Source organism: Stenella coeruleoalba (assembly GCF_951394435.1).
Source record: "Stenella coeruleoalba genome assembly, chromosome: 6".
NCBI lineage: Eukaryota > Metazoa > Chordata > Mammalia > Artiodactyla > Delphinidae > Stenella > Stenella coeruleoalba.
In genome coordinates, this window is record NC_137151.1 from 34,252,474 (window position 1) to 34,276,297 (window position 23,824).

Sequence of the window (23,824 nt, forward strand, 5' to 3'; positions counted from 1 at the left end):
ACTGTGATCTGTATACACAGTATAAATATGTCTTAGTCCCTGCCCTTGCCTCATAGGGTTTAATAGGGTTGAATGTAAATAGGTAATTGCTCCGAAATCAGATACAATCATTCAGATTTTAAAGAATGCTGAAATCCCTACTAAGATTAAAAAACTAAACCCTACTTAAAATGGTGTTATGTTGATATACAAGTAAGTAAAATAAGGGACATATCCCTTAAATTTTTATCAAATATAAGGGAAGAACTCTGCAAACTGGAGAGAGAGAAGGAAGGTACACCCGCAAAGACCCTTCTAAACATGTTGGCCAAAGTAAAAGGTTTTATCTCAGCTGGACTGCATTTCACATTTATTTCAAAAACTTCTGAAGTAGCAGCTTGATTCTGACAAAGTCTGACAGACAACTGGTGTTGGAATTCACCTAAAGTTAGTTTGTAGTTGTGCCATGTTCAAATGACAGTAGCTAGTAAAACAAAATCTGTAGACCTAGCTTAAGACAACAGGTGTCAGTGAAATTTAGATGAGTGGAGTCACAGCAACCGAAAGCTTACCAAAAATGCTCAGTCCACCAACTTAAGATCTTGTAATAACTGACAACTTGTCCCTGTTCATTTTTGCAAGGTTTTCCAATGTTCTGGGAATGAAAGCGAAGAGTGACCTTAGCAGGGGTGTCCTTCCTTCAGGTGAAGTGAGCAAAAGTGCCCTGGAAAAGTTTATGTGCTCACCCAGTCTCCGCTTAACAGATCAGTGAGCTTTTATCCCACCAGCTGCCTTAGGTTTAGCTGGTTCTCGATGCAGTAATGTTCTAATTCACGCTGTAAATACATGAAGACCTCAAAACACAACCAGTCACAGAGAAGGCAGACTGAGGTTTATGGAAACACCTTGAAGAGCCCAGTTTCTTGTAGGTGGAGACTTCTGAGGAGTTAGGGGACCCTCTGGTAATGAAACGCCAAGGCCCTTAGCTCTTCCTGTTAATTTTGAGGCCCCTATAGTCTGCAGCGTTAAGGTTGCTGCCTAAGTAAACTGAATCTAGCGTCTTTCTACTCCTTTTACCTTCTCACCTTCCTCTACTCTCCTTTGTAAGAATTAAATAAGTGTCTACCCATCAAGCAAGAAAATACATTTTATTCTTGTTTCTACAATTTAATGACATTAAAATTGACGGGCCAAAAATAAAAGGAAATATCGTATAAAGCAAGAGAGATTGTAGTTACTGGATAATCAAAACTATAAACACTGGAATAGGTTTTCTGTTGTTAACTCTTTAAGACAATTTTCTTATGTATATGGGTAATTGTGCCTGAAGCTTGAGAAGGCTAACCTGTAACAAACTTTTCAGTTAGTGCCACTGCAGGATCTGGTTAAATTGGGTTAGATTGACTTTCCAGTAGGAAAACAAGGGTCCCTTAGCCATCATTTCCGCAATGAAGCAGTAACGGAGTAATCTATAGTGGAGCTGGGAAAGAAGTCCTGATGTATGTTCAATGACTTCTCTTCCAGAAGGAGTGCTTCAGGAGCTGGACAGCAGAAGGTCTCTCATGCTGGTCCCTAAGAAGGGGAAAAAACACATTAGAGTAAACAGCACCCAGTATCGTGCCTGCCAACTAGATTCAGTTGACTCAAAATGCCAACTTTAACAATGGAAGTACAGCCTCTGCCAGTCAAACAGATTTGGATTGAGTCCAGCCTCCAGATTTTAACTGTGTGATCTTAGGTGAGGGACTCCAACTCTTTCCTCATCAGTAAAATGGGGATAACAATAACACCTAACTCACTGGGAGAGTGTTTTTTAAAATTTTTATTGCAGTATAGTTGATTTACAATGTTGTGTTAGTTTCTGCTGTACAGCAAAGTGAATCAATTATATTCATATATCCACTCTTTTTAAAATTCTTTTCCCATGTGGGTCATAACAGAGCATTGAGAAGAGTTCCCTGTACTATACATGAGGTCCTTATTAGGTATCTATTTTATATATAGTAGTGTGTGTATGTCGATCCCAATTCATTGAGAGAATTTTTTTTTAATAATGAATTTAAAAAAAAAATTTTTTTTTTTTTTGGTCTGCACCGGGTCTTAGTTGCGGCACGAGGGAGCTTTTTAGTTGCAGCATGTGGAGTTCCCTAGTTCCCTGACCAGGGATCGAACCTGGGCCCCCTGCATTGAGAGCAGGGAGTCTTAGCCACTGGACCACCAGGGAAGTCCCCACTGGGAGAATGTTTAAAAATGCATATACAACTTTGAAACAGTGTCACATACTAATAATTCAAAAATTAGTACCTATTATGATTCAAAACCAGTCCCTCCTTTTCCATTGTACTTTCGCTCAATTTGTTTGGGGTATAATCTATACACAGTAAAATTCACACTTTTAGATGTACAGTTTAATGCACTTTTAGTTAGCATGAAATTTATTTTTTAAATTTAGAGATATCCAGGATTGAAAAACCTTTAAGAAGTAGACATTTAAATATGTTTTGGTGATTAATTTGAATAATTCCATTTGGGGCACCCTTGGATGAGCATAAAGGGAGGCAGTTACTTAATTAGTACTATTATGGCTTAGGTTTACTCCCCCTCAAGAAATCAAAAAGCTTTTGCCAATGAACTAGTCAATGAACTAATGAACCAGTCACTGGTTATCTGCAGTGACCTATTCCAAAGGCATTCTTTTCGTTAAACTGGCTATCTTGATCATTTTGGAAGCAGATGACCAGGTAAAAATGGAAATAAAAATAAAACACGTTAAAAAGCAAGTGACCGGGCTTCCCTGGTGGCGCAGTGGTTGAGAGTCCGCCTGCCGATGCAGGGGACACGGGTTCGTGCCCCGGTCCGGGAAGATCCCACATGCCGCGGAGCAGCTGGGCCCGTGAGCCATGGCCGCTGAGCCTGTGCGTCCGGAGCCTGTGCTCCGCGACGGGAGGGGCCCCAACAGTGAGAGGCCTGCGTACCGCAAAAAAAAAAAAAAAAAGCAAGTGACCAAAAATCATTCTAAAATAAAAAACCTCTCCCCTTCTGGAGGCTCTTTCTCCTGCCTTCAAAATATGCAGAAATCTCTTTTCTCTTCAAAAAATCCTTAAATGACTACCATTTCTAGCTGCCATCCTATTTCTTCTATTCCTGCCAAATTTCTCTAAGTTGGTCAAACCTGAAGATTTCTTTTTCAACATTCACTAACCTAAATCCTTACCATTTGGCCTACTCTTCTCTATAGAAATTGCTCTTTTAAAACTAACCATGACCTTCTCCTTACCAGATTTAATGAGCTCACCCTCCTTGTCATCTCTGTAGCATTTGAAGTATTTCACTACCCCCTTTTCTCTGAAACAGTCTCTACTTAAGAGAAACTGTCCTCTTTGTTCTTCTCCCACACTGTGGCAACTCCCCTCCTTCCCTTTTTTCCAGTTGTGTACTGGACTTAATTCTATGCATATTTTGTTATCTTCTCCCATGAGCACTTTCAAAAACATTTTCCTCAGCCCTCTAATTTTTTCATGATTATAGCTACCAACCTTATGATTTTCAAATATGCACTTCCAATGTTCACTGCTTTCCTGAGCAACAATTCCACAGCTTCAAATGTTTCCTTCAACTTCCTCCGCTGTTCCTCTTTCACAGCTTTCTATTACTTCTTCCATTATCCACGTTCAAAACCATGAGATCCTATCATCCTCTATCACCAAGTCCTGATTCACCTTCCTCTGAAATACTGATATATATTTTTTTAATGTTTATTTATTTAGCCTGTGCCAGGTCTTAGTTGCAGCATGTGGACTCTTAGTTGTGGCATGCATGTGGGATCTAGTTACCTGATGAGGGATCAAACCCGGGCCCCCTGCGTTGGGAGCATGGAGTCTTACCCACTGGACCACCAGGGAAGTCCCTGAAATACTGATATTTTGGAATCTTCTTTACACTCCCACTGCTTCCATCACCATCAAAACCCAAATTCTGGATTCCAGAATGGCCTCCATTCGAGGTCCCTCTACTGAATCTGCTGTCTGACCTGCCTCGCCAAAGACATTTTTCTTCATGGCATTCTCTACCCCAAATCCTTTGCAGTCCTCTGGTCTTCACTGCCTATCTCAACAAAGTTAAACTCCTTGGCCTGACTTCCCAAAACTTCTGAGACCTGCCCATAGGAGTACCCCCAGCCATGCTTCTTACTGCTTCCCCAGATTGATTTCTGTTCAGTCCTTGTTCCTGATTTTTACCTGGCCATCTCTACTTCTGAATCTTTAAGAGTGCCTTACCCCTTTATTTATGACTATCCACACCTCCAAGAAGTTATTGTCATAGACAACAGGCAAGATTCTAGAGTCCTTAGGGTCTCTGGCATAGAATTGCAGGCTTGCAATATGACACTCATTAGGTAAGGTGTATTAGTATTCTCCCTAAGGGTTATTAACTGTTGAGCCCTAATTACATACCCCAAGCTGTGCTAAGCAATTTACATACACCATTTCCCTTACCCTTCACAACAATGCTGTTAATTGATTACTACTGGTGTGAGTTGTGTATTGCTTAGTTTATGAAGCAATGGTTCAAAAGGAGAGCCAGAAAAAAATATTCCACCCTTTCTCTTTAAAGCCGTGTGTGTGTGTGTGTGTGTGTGTGTGTGTGTGTGTGTGTGTGTGTGTGTAATGAGAACTGGAAAGAAAATGAGATAGCAAGCACTTTCTGTGGATCAATAATAGATAATTGTTCAATTCAGAACAAAGCAACTGCAGTATGTTTAAGAGCTAAGACCAATCTCCAAGACTAGTACTGGTCTATATGATATTCCTAACACCTTTATGTCCCTTTTGTGAGGCGTTTATTTTTTTGGTGGGGGGGCTGGGGGGGCAGCTCTGTGCCTGGAGCTCTGTCTGCAAAATCCATGCTGGAACGCTTACGGCATCTCTGCATGTAGGGGTGCCCAGAACTGCAACCCTGGAGTATGCGTTGCTGCCCTGGCCTATGTGATCCCCTGAAATCAACCAGGACATGCTGGGAGAGGGAGACAGTCTAAAAGAGACACACTCATCGGCAGACAGGGAGGCCTGTGGGTTCTGGAGGTTAACTGAGAAAGATAAAATGAACCCATTCAGGGAGCTGGAGGTTGCCATATATGTTTGCTGAAAGCTGGGGCACTAGAGTTTTTCATCTAGCAATAAGAAAGCATACTTCCTTGAAAGGCAAGAAATTTTGTCTGTTTCAGGCCTTCCTCATTCTGCACATGCAACTGAATTTTGAGCCTCACTAGGTGGGTGGATTTTAGGCTGTTCTACATCATCGTAGAGGCCAGGTACGTAGGCTTGAGCACCCCTACCCTACTCTTTAGCTCTCCTCCACCGTACACATACACGCATATACATATACACACTTTAACCAGAGCCATCTCTCTGCCTTTATCTTTTATTCTTTGAATTAAGATTTCATATGAGCAGAGAGTGCCTGGATAAGAAAAGTTTGAAAACCACACAAATGAGTAATCTCTAAGCTCCCTACAGTTCTAACATTTTACACAGAACTTTATTCCATAAGTACCAGGAAGCCTCAGGACAGGAGAAAACAGGCAACCTTCTGGGGCTTTTCTGCTTCCCCAAACACTACCCATTTGATGCTTGAAACACTCCAATTAGAGATTTGTTCCTTCGGCTCATAATGCTTCCTCTCGCTTTAAATGCAAGTGTTTCTGGGGAAACAATACATTAACTCTGTCAATCATCAATCAATCAGTTCCTATCATTCCCTTGATACGAATGAATTTCTCATATACTCTCCTGAGAGCTGGTTTTAGGAAGGAATGAGAACACTGGTTCCCCGAGAGGGAAGGGAGGCTAAAACATAGGTGATGTCATTTCACCATGGCTAGTCCCTGGGAAGATGTCTCATTGGTAAATAAGTAGATCCTTAGCAATTTTTGCACACCCATTGACTTGAGGAAGTATTGTCTGGACCTGATAAGACATTTCATTGAGGCACTTCCCACTTGAAGCATTACCCCCATACCCTGGTACAACAAGGAACACAATCACCCAATATGGCCAATCATGATTCTTTTCAGCACAAAATCACTCCCTGCTTGATTTCATAACCCAAGCAGAGCTTATAATGGGCCATAAATTGCAGGGGAAACGTCAGCTGCTTGGAATCTCGGGATTTATCCTCCTCCTGCTTTCACTTTCTTACCCGGTGAGGCACACACGCACGAAGTCTGCTGCGTTTTCTGAGAAGTGTTCTGGTAAAGGAGGCATTAGCCCTCGGTGTGCGCCAATGTAAAACATGGCTGCCATCCTGTCCATGGAAGCTAGTGGGGGCTTCCCTGTGGCCATCTCAAACACAGTGCAGCCAATGCTCCAGACGTCTGACTTCCATCCATAGCCAGAGTCATTGATGTTTTCCGGAGCCATCCAATACGGAGTCCCATGCATGGACTTCAGCATGTCACTGTGGGTACCATTTAAGCCAGCCCAGGCCAAACACTTGACACAGCCAAAGTCAGTCAGCTTTATTTTTCCAGTTGGCATAAGCATAATATTATTTCCTTTGGTATCTCGATGCACCACACAGTTCTCATGGAGATAAGCAACACCTTGCAGAATTTGTTTTGTATATTTACAGAACACCATCTCAGGCAATGGCCCAAAATGGTTTATAATACTAGAGATTGAGCCACCAGGAACAAACTCCATGAAAATGCTTACAACGTTCTCCTCGAAGCATGTCCCCAAATAGGCCACAGTGTTGACATGTTTCAGTGCTTTGAGCAAGTCTACTTCTTCCTGCAGTTTCCTATATTCTTTTTCAGTAGTTAACTTATCAGAGGTATCCAAAGCCACCTGTTCTACAGCTATTAGCTGTCCTTGGCAAGTAAGACGACAATATACCTAGAAGCAAACCAATGCCTTATTATTAAATGTAAATGATGACACTTGTTCACAAAATGCCTCCCAAACACTTGTCTTTCTCTAAGCTGATACATCCCTACCTAAATGCAAAGTACTTAAGCAAATTGAATGTTTCACTGGAGCCAAGATGGGGATAAATAAGTAGCATAGTGAATGTGTATCATAATGGCTTGGGTTCAGTCTTCTCTTTACCAATCTGTGTAAATACTATCTAAAGTGCTGGGAATTTAGATGATCTTTTATGCAATTCACAAAATGTAAGGAAAATCTTTTGTTTTTGCCACTCAGCAATGATTCTTCCAACTTCTGGTAACATAACTTGAACCGTTGAACAAAGAGACTTCTTTCCCACAGGACTTGGACCTCAGAGAATTAGAGGCTTGAAATACAATGGCCATTGTACTACCCCGTGGAGCCTGAGAACCAGAGCCAGAAGGAGACACAGAGAGGCCAGATCCCCAAGGACATTGTCTGACCCCTGAAACCAGCTGTGCCCAGAGCCAGTCCTACTTCAAATCCTTCAGTTACATAAAGCTGTGGACATCCTTTTCCTCAAGCCAATTTAGGCTGGGTTTCCTATTACTTCCAACTGAAAGAGTTCTAAGTAAAAGAGTATACGGGGTGGGGAGGGCACTCAGGAAGATTAGGGAAGAGGGAGGAGTCGAGCAGGAGTGGAGACTTTTTATTTCAACATGTTTCGTGTTTCACTTACTGTGCCGTAGGCTCCCTTCCCAAGGGTCTCACCCTTGGTCCACAGGATAGGTTCTTCATACTTTAAACTGTTTTCAGAAAATGTCTTCTTTTCATGTGAGTTGAAAAATCTCTCCTCTTTGTCACATACCCCAAAGCCATTACTGTATCTCTGGGAGAATGAGACACAAAGAAAAGTCATCATTACATTCTGAGACCTTGGGATGGAGAGAAAGGGTGGAGAGTAAGGTCTTCCTTTCTTCTAACTTAGGACCAACCAGAGAAGGCCAAATATGCACCCCTCACCAATCCCGTGGGAGGCGCCTTCTAGTTAGCCCACCTACAGCTTCCCCAGGACAAGAGCCTCCAATCAGGGCACACCTGAAGCCTTTTTTCCACTAGAAAGCTTTCCTACTCCTTGCCTGCTTTTGAGTCTCGGCCAAACACAAGTGATGGAGGTTGACTCCTTTGCTATAGTGAGCTCTGAATAAACAACCTTTGTTCTATTTCCACAACATACGCATACACTCAAATATACACATAGGTAGGCACATATGCCTACACTTCCATACACATACACATTTACACACAAATATACATACAGATAGATACTGTCTCTCTTACACATACACGCACATACATTCACCCATGCACAGCCATGCAAGCAAGTCTAATGGTCAAGACCAGCTGCAGTAGACTAAACATCCTTGGTCCTCTAGACCCTTGCTACTCAAAGGAGAACCTACAGACCAGCTGTTAGACTTTCAGAATCTCAGGCCTCAGACATACCAAATCAGTGTCTACATTTCAGCATGACCCTCAAGAGATGTGCATCCACAGTAGACTTTGAAAGGCCTTCCCCTGGAAGTCAGGAAACAAGTATATTTCTGTAGAGCTTAGACCATGTTTACCAATTGTTTGATTAGGACCAAAACTACTTTGTCTTGATCTCCTCTATGAGTTCTTAAAAATAAATGATGATGGTGATGTAGAGGCACGGTGACGGTCCTTAAGAATAAGACAGGGCTTCCCTGGTGGCACAGTGGTTGAGAATCTGCCTGCCAATGCAGGGGACACAGGTTCGAGCCCTGGTCTGGGAGGATCCCACATGCCGCGGAGTAACTGGGCCCGTAAGCCACAACTACTGAGCCTGCGCATCTGGAACCTGTGCTCTGCAGCAAGAGACGCCGTGACAGTGAGAGGCCTGCGCACCACGAAGAAGAGTGGGCCCCGCTCGCCGCAACTAGAGAAAGCCCACGTGCAGCAACGAAGACCCAACACAGCCAAATAAATAAATAAAATTTATTTAAAAAAAAAAGAATAAGACATTGCACAGGACTTCCTTCCTCAGGAATGAGCACGGGTGCCTCCTGAGGGCCATTTGGGTTCCTCCTCCCCAGCCTCTCATGTTTCTAGCCAAACTGAAATTTAAGGATTGCTTAGAGATGAAAAGATCACAAAAGGTCAGCTTTTGACTCTGTGATTGCAGGGTAGGGTTATGGGCTGATTGTATTTACTAGCTTGTTAGCTTTTCTTGAAAGTGAAATGGCAGGCTGGTGGACCCATCTCAGACACACAGGCATGCACACACGTACCCCCAGCTCCCAGCCAAGCCTGGCAGCCTCTGTGACTCACTGCCCACGTCCCAGCCAAGACCAGGCTCACCATGAGGGTGAAGCTGGCCTTTTACAACCAGGAATATTCCCACTGTGTAGTAATTAAGAGTGTGGGCACTCACTACCTGCGTGCCTTTCTAAACCTCAGTTTTCTCATCTGCAAAATGGGGACTTGTTATTACCTTTAGTATTGATCTCATGGAGCTGTTATGAAGTATAGAAAGGAGACAGTATGATGTGTCTCACTCATATGTGGTAAGTTCTCAGTAAGCTTAGCTATGGTATAATTATTTACCTTGTGTATTCTTCTGATCAGTTATTTAAAATAATGATTCCTGATCCTGAAAGAGTGTGATATAACCTGAGTTAGTGTACAGTAAATAATGTTTCAGCTAAACCTACTGTTTGTCTTTAAAATTTAGTAGAACAGGGGCTTCCCTGGTAGGGCAGTGGTTGAGAGTCCACCTGCCGATACAGGGGACATGGGTTCGTGCCCTGGTCTGGGAAGATCCCACATGCCGCGGAGCGGCTGGGCCCGTGAGCCATGGCCGCCGAGCCTGCGCGTCCGGAGCCTGTGCGCCGCAACAGTGAGAGGCCCGCATACTGAAAAAAAAAAAAAATTTAGTAGAACAGGAGGCTCATATACTTCAGTGAGAACTAAAACAAACGTAACCTTACTACCTGCTGATATTCTTCTCACCGCCCCACTCCAGTGCCAAACAAATTTTTAAAAAATGTGTTCAGGATAGTTGTTTATGCTTCCCTGAGAGCAATGGCTAAGTCTTGTACCCGACCATGTCTTCAGTTCTTATCCCAATACCAAAAACACAGGAGGCATCAATAATATTTTTGTGTTAAAGTAAACCATTTGGGAACAAATGCTCAGGTGCAGGGAATCTTTGAGAAATGAGCTTTTCATGTTTTCATATGGTCTTTTGGAACTAGATGGTGAGCTACTTCGGGGGCTGTGTTAATTTCTTTCTATCTCACACACCACTTAGAGTAATGCTTTACCCATAATTACCTCCCTGCTGTTACTTGTTGATTGAAAACATCATCACTGAATATAATATCTACCTATTTCAATAAGTAGCTTTGCTATATTAATGTAACCAAAGTGATTCCATTGCAGTGTCAGGCTAGCTAAATTCTAGAAGTAAGGCAACATAATGAAAATGTCTTAGCACGAGAGTCAGGGGACCTGGATTCCAAACTTGCAACCGAACAATGAGATCTTGATGAAACTATTTAATTGTTTAGGGTTACTGATTCCTCATTTGAAAATAAGGGGTTTGAAACAGATTGTCTCTGAGATCCCTTCCCACCCCAATGAATCTCTGATTGTAATTATACCCACCTGTATTTTGACAGTTGTCTCTCCGCCTAATTCTTGCATGGTATTTCCTCTCTTACTGAGGGCAAGATTTCGGCTTTCAGGATCTGTTTCATCTGCCATTATTTGGCAAGAGTTGTCATCTTTCTCATCAAGAGCTAGTAGTTCTGCAGCTAGACAACCTAACAGTTCATCTGGAGATTCTTCATTCTTTACAGGGTCTAGAATTTCTTGGGAAATTGAATCTGCATCATTTAAAGTTTTTCCAAATGTTTGACATGGAATTGACTTATTAGCCAAACTATCATGATCCAAAGAATGTGTCCAATGTTGATATGCTTGAGAAGATGCACTTTCTTGTTTCTCTTGGAAAGAGAAACTCATAAGTGTTTTAGACTTATCTGAAACACTATCAAACTCTACATCGTTAGTTAAAATTTGATTGGCAATTAGTTTCACCAGGAGATACTACAGTCTGCTTTTCTTGCAGTACATGCTTGCTGGAACTCTTCTCACTGGGCAGTGCCCAGCTGTTTTCTGAAAGGACAAATGGGGTTTGGTGATTTGCTCTTCGAGTTCGTGCAGATCTCTGAGACTCGTGGCAAGTATCTGATTGCTCGAAATGTCTCCTTCGTCAAGACTTCCTCCACAATGGACAAATCTGAGACAGGAAGGAATTCATTCTGTTCGGTGGACTGCTCATGAGTCTGAACCATGTTCATGGGCAGAGCTTCATCTTTGGAAGATAGAAAATCATTTCCTGAAGATTTTATCTGCTATTCTGGTTCTGAAATACCATCACCATTTTCAGTGTCACTGCTACTTACAGGCTGGCAACGCTTTTCTTTTTTTTCTTTTTTTTTTTTTGCTGTACGCGGGCCTCTCACTCCCGGGGCCCCTCCCGTTGCGGAGCACAGGCTCCGGACACGCAGGCTCAGCGGCCATGGCTCACGGGCCCAGCCGCCCCGCGGCATGTGGGATCCTCTCGGACCGGGGCACGAACCCGCGTCCCCTGCATCGGCAGGCGGACTCTCAACCACTGCGCCACCAGGAAAGCCCCAACGCTTTTCTTTAGAAATTAAACTTTTGTGCTTTTGTTTAATGCCAAGAGAAGACTTTGGGGGTTTAATATGTGGTCTTTTCTGAGAGAGTCTGGTTCGGCTCTTGCTGGTCCTCTCGCTGTGTGAAGATCGACATTTATTGGTGATACATCTGCCCGATGGAGCTGAACATATCTCTTGGAAATATTTGTTTTCATGCTGTTCAGCCTCTCGCATCTGACGATAAATAGGAGTCCTGAACGTTTCGTAGATTCCACGTCCATTTGCAGTTGAACTGATTTCTTTGAACATGTCACTGTACTTCAGATCTAAGTAATTTAGTCTTGGCTCTGTTGGTTGAGCAGAGAGAGGAACAGAAGACGTTTTTATTCCTGGATTTTTACAGATGCAAGGGAATGATTGCTTTTTAGGTTTCAAAGCCCGGTAAGTGGATTGCTTGTTTTCTATCTGTGGCATTCTCTTTTGAAACTTGGGTGATTGCCGAGGTCTGGGGTCCACAAGCCCCAGAGCAGGAAAAACTTGAGTTTTTATGCTGGTTTTGTGCATGGTAGGCTTCATGGAACTTTGAATGGAAACCATGAAATTCTGAGGTGTCCTGTTACTGGCCTTGGTCTTTGAATCCAACTTATTTCTATGGGTTTTCATTTTATGTCTGTCGTTTCTTGGTCTGCAAGTATGTGGAAGCTACTGTTGTTATGAAGGATGCCCTTTCTTTTTTGGAGGCTTGGTTTAGTTATTGCTGGTTCCTTGGGAGTTTCATCTCCAGGGAAAGTGATGTGGATAAGAGGCACCATCCTGTTCGTTTCTGGTTTGGTTGCCTCTGCTACTGATATTTTTATGTTTGTCTCCATGCTTCTGTGATCTTCTGGGAGCTTTTCAATGGGGTCATGAGGAACTATATTGGACAAACTTTTAAGAACAGTATACTCTTCTGAAATATGATTTGGCTCAATTACTTCCCCTTTATGTGCTGAAGCAGTTTTTGAATCCGCTTTATCATTTCTAGTCCCTTCATCCTGGCTTAGAGTTATTTCTGAATGCAGGGCTTCTTGGAACTTGACTGGTTTGATATACCCAGCTTCTGAATCTTGTTCATAGTGTCTTTCCTGATGAAAGAGATTGAGTGTTCTCTTCTGCTCTTCTCACTTCAGCACCATGGCAGTCAATATCCATTTCCCTATCTGTAGGAAAATTGCCTTCCTTGAAATTCTCAAAGGACACCAAAGACTGTCCTTTTTCAAAGTGAGAGATTTCAATGTTGACACATCACTCTGTTTCCTTGGATTTCCTACTCTCCTGTCTCCAGGTGTTGTCTGTGATGGTGAGCCTTCCAAAAAGAGCACATGTTTCTGGCCCAGATAGAGCTATCAAACGACCTGAGAGTCTGATCCTCTAACACCTTGAACGGTGTTTCCTTCTGCTTGTTTGATGGTCTAAACTCATCAGATCGACTAACAGGCTCTGAGAGCTTAGGTATGAAAGATATGAAGCTTGGAATATTTCTCTCTCTTTCTGATCCTTATGATTTGGGGGTATAGTAAGAAGACAGGATCTCACAGGCAAGGGTGACAATGGTGGCTGAGGGAACTAAAAGGAAAGAGAAAAAGAATGAATGCAGAAACACATACGCATATCATATTAATAAAGTAATCTGAAGAAATTTCAAGATTCTCTTTAGGAAGTCCTTTAAAGTACAAAGTTATCCTGGAGATCACAGTTTTAAAAACTAAAATCTTATGCCTGGTGTTTTTTAAGAACCAAGGTAAGACAATACTTTTAAAAACCAATGTTAACATATGTAACGATTCATGGTTGTATGTTTAAAATAAAGGCCCTACATTGTAAACAATAGAACTTTTAAGTTTTTTAAAACTTCTATTCTCTTTTCTGTTTACTTTCTGTTTTATTTCATTCTCTTTTCTATTTACTTTCCATAGAATTGATCTAAGATTTTTAAAATTCCCCCTTAGAAGAGCTTAAAATTGCTGTTACATTTACTGTAATAGTGATCGTTAGGTTGCAAACCAACCCAGAATTTGTATTCAGAACACAACTGTTCCTCATTATTTGGCTGAATTGTTTTGTTGAGAGTGGCTTATAAACGTGCCTCACTATACACTTGAGAGTTAGCTCCCTAAATGTGTTTAATTCTCCTTGGCCCTCCAACTATTTTCAAATTAAGCAAGTTTATATTATTATCAACCTCTAGAGGTCAGTGTAACCCAATATATAATATTCAGCTTTTTGGTTGGTTAAGCTATAAGCTCTAACTTTACAGTTTTCACTGTGGCCTTCTCCCCCCCCCACCCCACCCTCCGGGTATAGAGATTTGATAACTAATTATATCAGAATATTTATAGGCATAGATCACGAGTGGTAATTGAGAGCTTTATGTTTAATTTTCATTCTGTTGCCACCTGTGTGTAAGAAGACAGGAAAAGGAAACTGACACTAGAAACAGGCATTAGAAACAGGTGAGATGCAGTATAATCCCCTAGTTTCATTACCTAGATGACTTTCTTCCATCTCTCAAAATACAGATTCTCCCAGTGCTTAAATACCTCTGCAGTAACAGCCGTTATTTCATTTATTTACTTTTGAGGCCAATGAAGTCCTTTTTTCAACACTAAGCAGTACCTATGCATTTTCTCAAAGGCTCATAGAATACAGAAGAGTCAGTTGAGAGAATTGCAAGGCTCTTTCCAAACGCTTTACTTACAAATGAGACAACTAGGAAACTCTACCAATGGAAAAAGAATTACCTCATTTCTCAATATGTTAAAAGAAGAAAAATTAAATATGTCCAAAAGAGCTACTCACTTCATTATGTGGACAATGGGAAACACCCCAGAAAAGAAATATACGTGTCAAGATATAATTTTCCCAGAAATTAGCTCCTCTATAAACTGTATGTGAGTTGTGGTTTTTCCAAGATATATGCTGAGGATTTGGGCTGAGGTTTTTTTTTTTTTTTTTTTTTTTTTTTTTTTTTTTGCGGTATGTGGGCCTCTCACTGATGTGGCCTCTCCCATTGCGGAGCACAGGCTCCGGACGCGCAGGCTCAGCGGCCATGGCTCACGGACACAGCCTCTCCACAGCATGTGGGATCTTCCCAGACCGGGGCACGAACCCGTGTCCCCTGCATCGGCAGGCAGACTCTAAACCACTGTGCCGCCAGGGAAGCCCTGGGCTCTGAGTTCTTTGATAGGATTTGTCTCTAACAAGATGCTTTGGTTAATCCTTAAGTCAAAAATGCTCACACTACTCTTACCTCAATTCCCCGGCTACTATACTTCATATTAGAAGAGGAAAACACTGTAACAAGAAAAATTATTATTTTTTATAAGTTTTTTAAAAAAAAGATAAATAAATAAATAAATAAATTTATTTATTTATTTATTTATTTATTTATTTATTTCTGGCTGTGTCGGGTCTTCCTTGCTTTCTTCCTTTCTCTAGTTGTGGTGAGCAGGGGCTACTCTTTGTTGCAGTGATCAGGCTTCTCATTGCAGTGGCTTCTCTTGTTGCGGAGCACGGGCTCTAGGAGCGCAGGCTTCAGTAGTTGTGACACATGGGCTCAGTAGTTGTGGTGCACAGGCTTAGTTGCTCCGCAGCATGTGGGATCTTCCAGGACCAGGGCTCGAACCCGTGTCTGCTGCATTGGCAGGTGATTCTTAACCACTGCGCCACCAGGGAAGTCCCCAAAATTATTATTATTATTATCAGATATTCTTAGTAGTAGAGTGAACACAGTCGGCCTTAAGCCAGGCGATGGCGATGGAGTGATCTTGGTGCTGAGGTTTGAGGAAATGTCAAAATGAAGAATTTTTCCAGGTGTAATCCACATGGCAGTGGGTACAGAATGATTACACAAAACTACTGCCACTGAAGAGGGTTGTTGTTTTATATACAATGTATTTTTAATATATATCTATGTTATATATATGTATATATCTCTGTTTTATATTTATAACATTTGCGTATATATAGTGATATTTATTTATTTTTATTTATATTCCTTTTGGAAGCATATGACCTCTGGATCAGAAAGCAGAGCACTTATCACCCACAGGGCATCCTAGTGCCAGTTCCCTGCAGCCCAATTTCCCACAGGTTGACACAAATGAGAACCAGGTGCTTACCTGCACCGGTAGTGAGGCTGCACCATAGGAGGAGACCCTGAAATTATGAGACTCAGAGCTTATGTATAGAGTTCTGGCAGTTCAACCCATCTTCCCCTTCTGAGAAAGAGAGACCTTCACTATGAAATGTAAGCAAGTGTCTCCAGGAGAAGGGGCAAATGTGTCTCTGGGTTTTGTCTGTTTGTTTTTTACCCTATTAAGTAAGTAAACAGCTCTTGGCAAAGCCAGCTTCAGTCTTTCTGGAGCAATAGCTTATCTCTAACTTCCAAGGCATGTTTGCCATTCAGTCATCTTTCAGCCTAGTCTCCTAGTGCTTTTTGCTCAGAAAACCCAGACTTTGCAGAAATGTGAGAGTATTTATGTATAATTGTCTCCCATCCGTTGTTTGAACTCAAACATGGGATAGATCATAAATTCTGAAGGAGTGCGGGGAAGGGCGAGATGAGATTTACTAGGTAGGGTAAAACCCAGATGCTGTTTTCTTCTTACCAAAACATCAGAATGTTTTGGTAAGTGGGGTAAACCACTTTGGTAAGTGGGGTAAACCCCACTCACCATCATGGGTTAAAGCTGAAGCCAAAAGCTCCAATGTGTTCAGGGTCAAAGCAGGCACATAAATGAATGAAGTGGGGTAAGTAGGGACAGTGGTGAACTGAAATTATGTGCCCCAACTACAGGGATATCCATTCCCCAGTTCTAGTTGGTGTTGTCCATTCCAGATGGCTAGTCCAGCACTGCTGGATCTTCCAATTGCCAAGAGAAGCCAGAAAGCTGGAGACTTTATGTGAAATCTCCTTCCCACCCCTTTTTAAAATACTTTGAAGGCCGAACAAAATATGCCTGTAGGTCCTTTTTGGCCACAGGCTGCCATTTTGAAATTTCACTTAACAAGACCTCTCTGAGATGTACCACAGGTAGAAGCCATTCTCAGGTGAAAAATGGTCACCTAAGAAGAGGATTCCAATAGGAGGGGGATGCGGGCATTCCCCTTAGCCACAGCTGCCCAGAGCACCACCCCAATTCTTTTTTTTTTTTTCTTTGCGGTAGGCGGGCCTCTCACCATTGTGGCCTCTCCCGTTGCGGAGCACAGGCTCCGGACGCGCAGGCTCAGCGGCCATGGCTCATGGGCCCAGCCACTCCGTGGCATGTGGGATCCTCCCGGACCGGGGCACGAACCCGTGTCGCCTGCATTGGCAGGCGGACTCTCAACCATTGCGCCACCAGGGAAGCCCCACCCCAATTCTTTATCCATTTATTTAACCAATATTCACTGAGTGCCTACTGTGTAGCCAACACTGTCCCAGAAGATGGCAATATAATTGTGAACAACAAAGACAAAATTCTTGCTCTCATTGAGGTTGTATGCTAGAGGCTGAGATTTTCTGTTGAAAAGATATTACAAGTTAATACTAGAAATATAACTGAATATGATTTATAGTTGGGTGCTTATGTATAACACCCTGAGTTTAAAAAATCAGGTATTATAAATATTTAGATGAGTAACGTCCAGTATTGATAAGGAATGACGTGAGATATAAAGGCACTCTTAAGCATTTCTGGTGAGAATGTAGAGGTAAGATCTTTCCAGTAGGTAATGTGGTAATATATATTGAAAGCCTTTTTAAATGTGTATAGAATTCCAGTTAAAAGATTGAATGTACAAGCTTTTCTCCACTCTCTCCACAAACCTCACTAAAATGATGGTAGACTAATTTTTTAAAAAGGTAAAGAAGGGAATTCCCTGACAGTCCAGTGGTTAGGACTCAGTGCTTTCACTGCCAGGGCCCGGCTTCGATCCCTGGTCTGGGAACTAAGATCCCGCAAGCCATGCAGCCAAACAAAAAAAAATAAAAATAAAAGGTAAAGAAAAAGAACAGCAAAAACCTAGAGGGTAAAACCACACATGCACGACATCAACAAAATTTTGGAAGGTGAAAACTGTATGGATGAACTTCCTTGGTGGCGTAGTGGTTGAGAATCCGCCTGCCGATGCAGGGGACACGGGTTCGAGCCCTGGTCCGGGAAGATCCCACATGCCGCGGAGCAGCTAACCCTGTGTGCTACGACTACTGAGCCAGCGCTTTGGAGCCCGCAAGCCACAACTACTGAGCCCGTGTGCCACAACTACTGAAGCCTGTGCGCCTAGAGCCCATGCTCCGCAACAAGAGAAGCCACCGCAAGGAGAAGCCCGTGCACTGCAACGAAGAGTAGCCCCTGCTCACCACAACTAGAGACAGCCCGCACGCAGCAACGAAGACCCAACACAACCATAAATAAATAAATTTATTTTTTAAAAAAACTGTATGGATGAATAATAACCAGTTTAGTAGTCAGCTTTCTCTGTTCTGCTCACTGCCTGCAGAGGGTACAACTCAACAAGAAATAATAACCCCAGAAAGGAGCAGGAATTAAAGATACCAGGTACCTCTGAGGGTGGGGTTGCAGGTGAGTCTGAAACAAGGGGTTGCTTCAAACTCTGTACAAGGAGTTGGTTCCAGATTCCCTGTCCTGTGTCCTGCCCCACTTGTCAGGAGTTGCTCTTCTCCATTCCTGGCTGGAAGTTTATTCTCTGAAGAGCTTGAAACAAAGATGCGAAGGAGCTAGGTACAGCTGAGAGCAGAAAAGGGGTGCCGGACTGAAAATGTGAGGATAAATGAAAGCCTCCACATTAACATGTGAAGCTCCAGCCTTATAACCTACAGGCAGGAGCTTGGATTCTCCTTCCCTCGGGCAAACTAGCTGAGAGAAAAGCCTACCTACGCATCCTAACACTAGGGGAATCCATCACCCAACCACCAGGTCTCTGTCCACTCCACAAGCCCTCTCGAGCCTCTGGCACTTTTTAGTCTCCCCCTCTTAAATACAAATAATCGCCAAGGATCAACTGATATATGGGAATAGCCTCTAACAATGAAAATACACAGAACAAAACAGAAAGAAAGAAGAGAGCTCAGAGGAAATAGAGACAATGATAAACTACCGTTAATATCATTCATGTACCTTCTTCAGGAAGCTACAGGAAAATTTACCTTCCTAAAGTGAATGCATTAATCAAGAGAGAGGAAACCGTGTACCCAGTACACAGGGGTTCAACACACAGGGTAGCCAAGGGCATTTCCAGGATAATGGTGAGGAACTCCCAAAGAGACAGCTGGTCAGGAGGTCCAAAGACCAAGTAACACAGAGTGAAACAGGAGGGCAGAGCATTCCAGGAGCAACGTCTTAGAAAACAAAAGAAACCAATGGATTACCTGGTGTGCAGTTGCTGTATTGAGGTGCGTTTCACAGGTCCATCAGACAGGATGGGGATGACTTAGTGACAGATATACAGAAAGTAAGCAAATGGTGAAATGAGGCGAGTATTAAAGCCGGGATAAATAGAATGTCTCAAAAGAAAAGCAATGTAATCATAGCACACCCTGGGGCTCAGCTGTGAATGGTATTTTACCTAGTCATAATAAGGGAGATATTGAATATTAAGTTTTTTAAAGCACAAAGATTTCGAAGGTTGCCTGTGTGTGTACAGAGTAATATAAAATTGTTAAACCCTAATAGATAATGCCTAAATTAAGCAATCAAGCAATGCAGTTATAAACATGTTATTTAGAAAAGTGGAATTACATTCTAGAAGAAACGATCTTGAAACAGTATTTGTACTTCTTATTTCCCTTTATTTTTGCTCACCCGTCTTTTCTGAATTTTTCTTAATCGACATATGTATTGATTGTCTAAAATTTAAGATTGCATTTAAACAAAAATATTTTTAAAAAGGGAACAAACACCAGCCTGGTAAACCCAGCTGACTTCTTCAGACAAGATCGTAACACCAATGGAGCAGATCCCATCACAGAATACCGACCTAACCCAGTTTGTTCTTGTTTGAATGTGCTACTTTTATTATGTCTTCAAGACTTTCTGTGGTTTGGCCAGGAGAAGAGGATATTTCCATGATGTCCAATTCAATCTCTCCATCCATCCTTCCTCCAGTTTGTACCTGAACCAACTGCCCTCCCTTTTCTCTAAATTCACCTCCACCACAAGACTAAATGTTTCTCCTTTTTTTCCCTCATAACTAAAGTGGGGCTCAAATGGGCGATGTGAGCTCTGAACACACATGACATAGTGCTTAAGCACGTTGGCTTCAAAGACAGGGGGTCCAGGTTTGAACCCAGCCTCTGTAACCCCTTAGTTAATGTGACCTGGGCATGCACGTAACCTTCTGAGGCTCACTTTCCTCATTTCTAAAACAATCATGCTAATATCACCTATATCAGTGAATATTTGTGCCTTGCGGTAATAGGCACTCAATAAATGGTGACTGCCATTGTTATTAATTCAATATACATTTTAAAATAGTTATGTGTCAGATCTGGAGCGAGGTGTGCAGAGGTGCGATGGTTTTTGCCTTTGTCATCTGGTGAAGACCAGCACAAAAAAAGACAGTTACAATTCAGCATGATGGGTGTTATGTTGCAGACAAGGTCAGGATCTTATGGGAGTCCAAAGGCCTGGCGACTCCCCCAGTCTTGGGGACATTCAGGAAGACTTCCCATAGGAGGGGGTTTCTAAGGGGAGAGCTGAAGGATGGCTTAATGTTCCAGCAGAGAAAAACAACATGTGCAAATATTCACATATTTGTTCTGGGAACAGAAGGCGTTTGGTTATGCTTATGTTTAGCGCCTGCTGAGGAAGAGTGGCAAGAGAGGAGGCTGAAGAGAGGCTGTAGACAACTGGGAGTGAGATTTCTGGATTTCAAGGAACAAGACCCTGGGTCTACGTCACAGTCCAGACCTGATGTTAACACTTTTATACACAGCCTATCGAAACTCAGCTTCAACATCATGTTAAATGAAATCAGCCAGACAGAAAAGGACAAATGTTGTATGATTTCACTTATATGAGGGACATAGAATAGTCAAATTCATAGAGACACAAAGTAGAACAGTGGCTACCAGGGGTACAGGGGGAAAGTAGAAAGGAGAGTTAAAGTTGAACGGGTATAGATCTTCAGTTTTGCAAGATGAAAAAGTTCTGGGGATGCATAGTGGCAATGGTTGTGCAACAATGTAAATGTATTTAATTCCACTAAACCGTACACTTAAAAATGGTTAAAATAGTAAATTTAATGTGATGTACATTGTACCACAATAAATTTAAAATTAAAAAATTTTTTTAAAACACCACTGCGTCATTTAAATTTCATTTGAGCTCTACCCTTGCACCCAAATCCTATAATAATAATTCTATTTTTTCCCTTTTTTTGGTGAAATGCTTCACATTTCCTCTGCTGTGTGATATCTCTCATTGCAATAAGCCAATAAATGCAAAATTTTGGACTACAGGTTTGTCCCTGGTGGTTTAGGCCACTTGGTTTCGGACAGTGGTAAGCAGACATCAATGAGAGCAACGTCCTAAGGGGAAACACTGGCACCAGTGTGCTATCTGGTAAATAAGTCTTGGGCTAGATAGAACAGCTAACTCAAATCTTGGAGGAAAGCATCCTCAGTGTAGGCCCCCCAAACTCCCATAGATAAAAATAAACCAAATATGAGTTCCCTGTAAAGATTTTCAAATGCTGAAGAAAAAGATCAGTAAAGAAATATTTATGGACCAAAGAATAAAGGAATAACTGTGTAATTAAATGAACTCACCTTCAGATTTTCTCGACTGCCCCTTCAGAAAGTGAGGAACATCTTCTCTGGCTACAGACTTGGAGATGTTCGGTTCTAAGCAAGGTCTTGGCAAAAAAAAGCCCAAGTTCACATTGCAGAGCTACAGGTAATGTTCCTCTTTCTTCAGGAGTAAAGGCTGCCTGGTCACCATATTTGTCCTGGAGCCTACCATCTCAATTTAATTGGAAGTGAAACAGAATGTGCTGGTACCCATTCCTGATGCACTGAGGTTATCTGACTAAAAGGCAGGAGAAACAGTTTGATTTAAAAGTCATTCCCCATGTCTTCTGGGTCTCCAGTTCTCAGTCCAGCCCAACATCACTAGAAAGTTTGGAGGACTACTTCCAAACGGTGCTGCTGTGTGGAATGGCTGTATTCCTGAAAGCACAAGACCTCCCTGTCCTCTGAGTTGCTCCCCACCTCATATGCCCTCTGCCCCTCACACTTTAGTTTTCCCATTCCCTGTTTCCTCAAGCAGAGAAATCAGAGGGGCAAAGGGGAGACGTAGGGGGTGCATCCTTGTACTTCTCCAAAGGTGTTGACCAAAGGCCTTTGACCATTCTCCAAAGGCCCAGTGCTTCTCAAACTATCTTTGGTGAAGAATGCTTTTAAAATTTTCCATTGCATTGTGGGCTGAAACTTTTGTAATATGTAATCAAAGTGAAAGACTATATGAAATGAACATATGAAAAATTAAAAGAAATTCAAAAACATGAAAATAAATTATAAGACACTGATGAAAGAAATTAAAGATGATACAAGTAGACAGAGAGATATACCATGTTCTTGGATTGGAAGAATCAACATTGTGAAAATGACTATACTACACAAAGCAATCTACAGATTCATTGCAATCCCTATCAAACAACCACTGGCATTTTTCACAGAACTAGAACAAACAATTTCACAATTTGTATAGAAACACAAAAGACCCTGTAGCCAAAGCAATCTTGAGAAAGAAAAACGGAACTGGAGGAATCAGGCTCCCTGACTTCAGACTATACTATAAAACTACAGTAATCAAGACAGTATGGTACCGGCACAAAAACAGAAATATAGATCAGTGTACAAGGATAGAAAGCCCAGAGATAAACCCATGCACATACGGTCACCTTATCTTTGATAAAGGAGGCAAGAATATACAATGGAGAAAAGACAGCCTCTTCAGCAAGTGGTGCTGGGAAAACTGGACAGCTACAAGTAAAAGAATGAAATTAGAACACTCCCTAACATCATACACAAAAATAAGCTCAAAATGGATTAAAGAGCTAAATGTAAGGCCAGACACTATCAAACTCTTAGAGGAAAACATAGGCAGAACACTCTGTGACATAAATCACAGCAAGATCCTTTTTGACCCACCTTCTAGAGAAATGGAAATAAAAACAAGAATAAACAAATGGAACCTAATGAAACTTCAAAGCTTTTGCACAGCAAAGGAAACCATAAACAAGACCAAAAGACAACCCTCAGAATGGGAGAAAATATTTGCAAATGAAGCAACTGACAAAAGATTAATCTCCAAAATTTACAAGCAGCTCATGCAGCTCAATAACAAAAAAACAAACAACCCAATCCAAAAATGGGCAGAAGACCTAAATAGACATTTCTCCAAAGAAGATATACAGATTGCCGACAAACACATGAAAGAATGCACAACATCACTAATCATTAGAGAAAGGCAAATCAAAACTACAATGAGATATCATCTCACACCAGTCAGAATGTCCATCAAAAAAAATCTAGAAACAATAAATGCTGGAGAGGGTGTGGAGAAAAGGGAACACTCTTGCACTGTTAGTGGGAATGTAAATTGTTACAGCCACTGTGGAGAACAGTATGGAGATTCCTTACAAAACTACAAATAGAACTACCATATGACCCAGCAATCCCACTACTGGGCATATACCCTGAGAAAACCATAATTCAAAAAGAGTCATGTACCACAATGTTCATTGCAGCTCTATTTACAATAGCCAGGACATGGAAGCAACTTAAGTGTCCATCAACAGATGAATGGATAAAGAAGATGTGGCACATATATACAATGGAATATTACTCAGCCATAAAAAGAAAAGAAATTGAGTTATTTGTAGTGAGGTGGATGGACCTAGAGTCTGTTATACAGAGTGAAGTAAGTCAGAAAGAGAAAAATAAATACTGTACGCTAACACATATGTATGGAATCTAAAAAACAAAACAAAACACAACAAAAATTAAAAACTGGTCATGAAGAACCTAGGGGCAAGATGGGAATAAAGACGCAGACCTACTAGAGAATGGACTTGAGGACACGGGGAGGGGGAACGGTAAGCCTGGACAAAGTGAGAGAGTGGCATGGACATATATACACTACCAAATGTAAAATAGATAGCTAGTGGGAAGCAGCCACATAGCACAGGGAGATGGGTGTC

At 41.8% G+C, this 23,824-nt stretch overlaps 1 protein-coding gene across 1 annotated transcript in view; it reads right to left on the reverse strand.

The window, feature by feature from the left end:
- Positions 1–1,484: 1,484 nt before the first annotated feature.
- The window catches only part of MAP3K19 (mitogen-activated protein kinase kinase kinase 19), a gene marked incomplete at its 3' end in the record, with an annotated part of 33,986 nt that continues 11,646 nt past the window's right edge, over positions 1,485–23,824 (reverse strand). Inside the window, 15 exon segments of the mRNA XM_079924958.1 lie at positions 1,485–1,551; positions 6,178–6,875; positions 7,609–7,758; positions 10,560–10,997; positions 10,999–11,102; positions 11,105–11,167; positions 11,170–11,311; positions 11,315–11,379; positions 11,599–12,258; positions 12,261–12,696; positions 12,698–12,862; positions 12,866–12,896; positions 12,898–13,114; positions 13,117–13,183; positions 14,868–14,911. Of these exon segments, the coding sequence (XP_079781084.1) occupies positions 1,485–1,551; positions 6,178–6,875; positions 7,609–7,758; positions 10,560–10,997; positions 10,999–11,102; positions 11,105–11,167; positions 11,170–11,311; positions 11,315–11,379; positions 11,599–12,258; positions 12,261–12,696; positions 12,698–12,862; positions 12,866–12,896; positions 12,898–13,114; positions 13,117–13,183; positions 14,868–14,911 (3,347 nt within the window).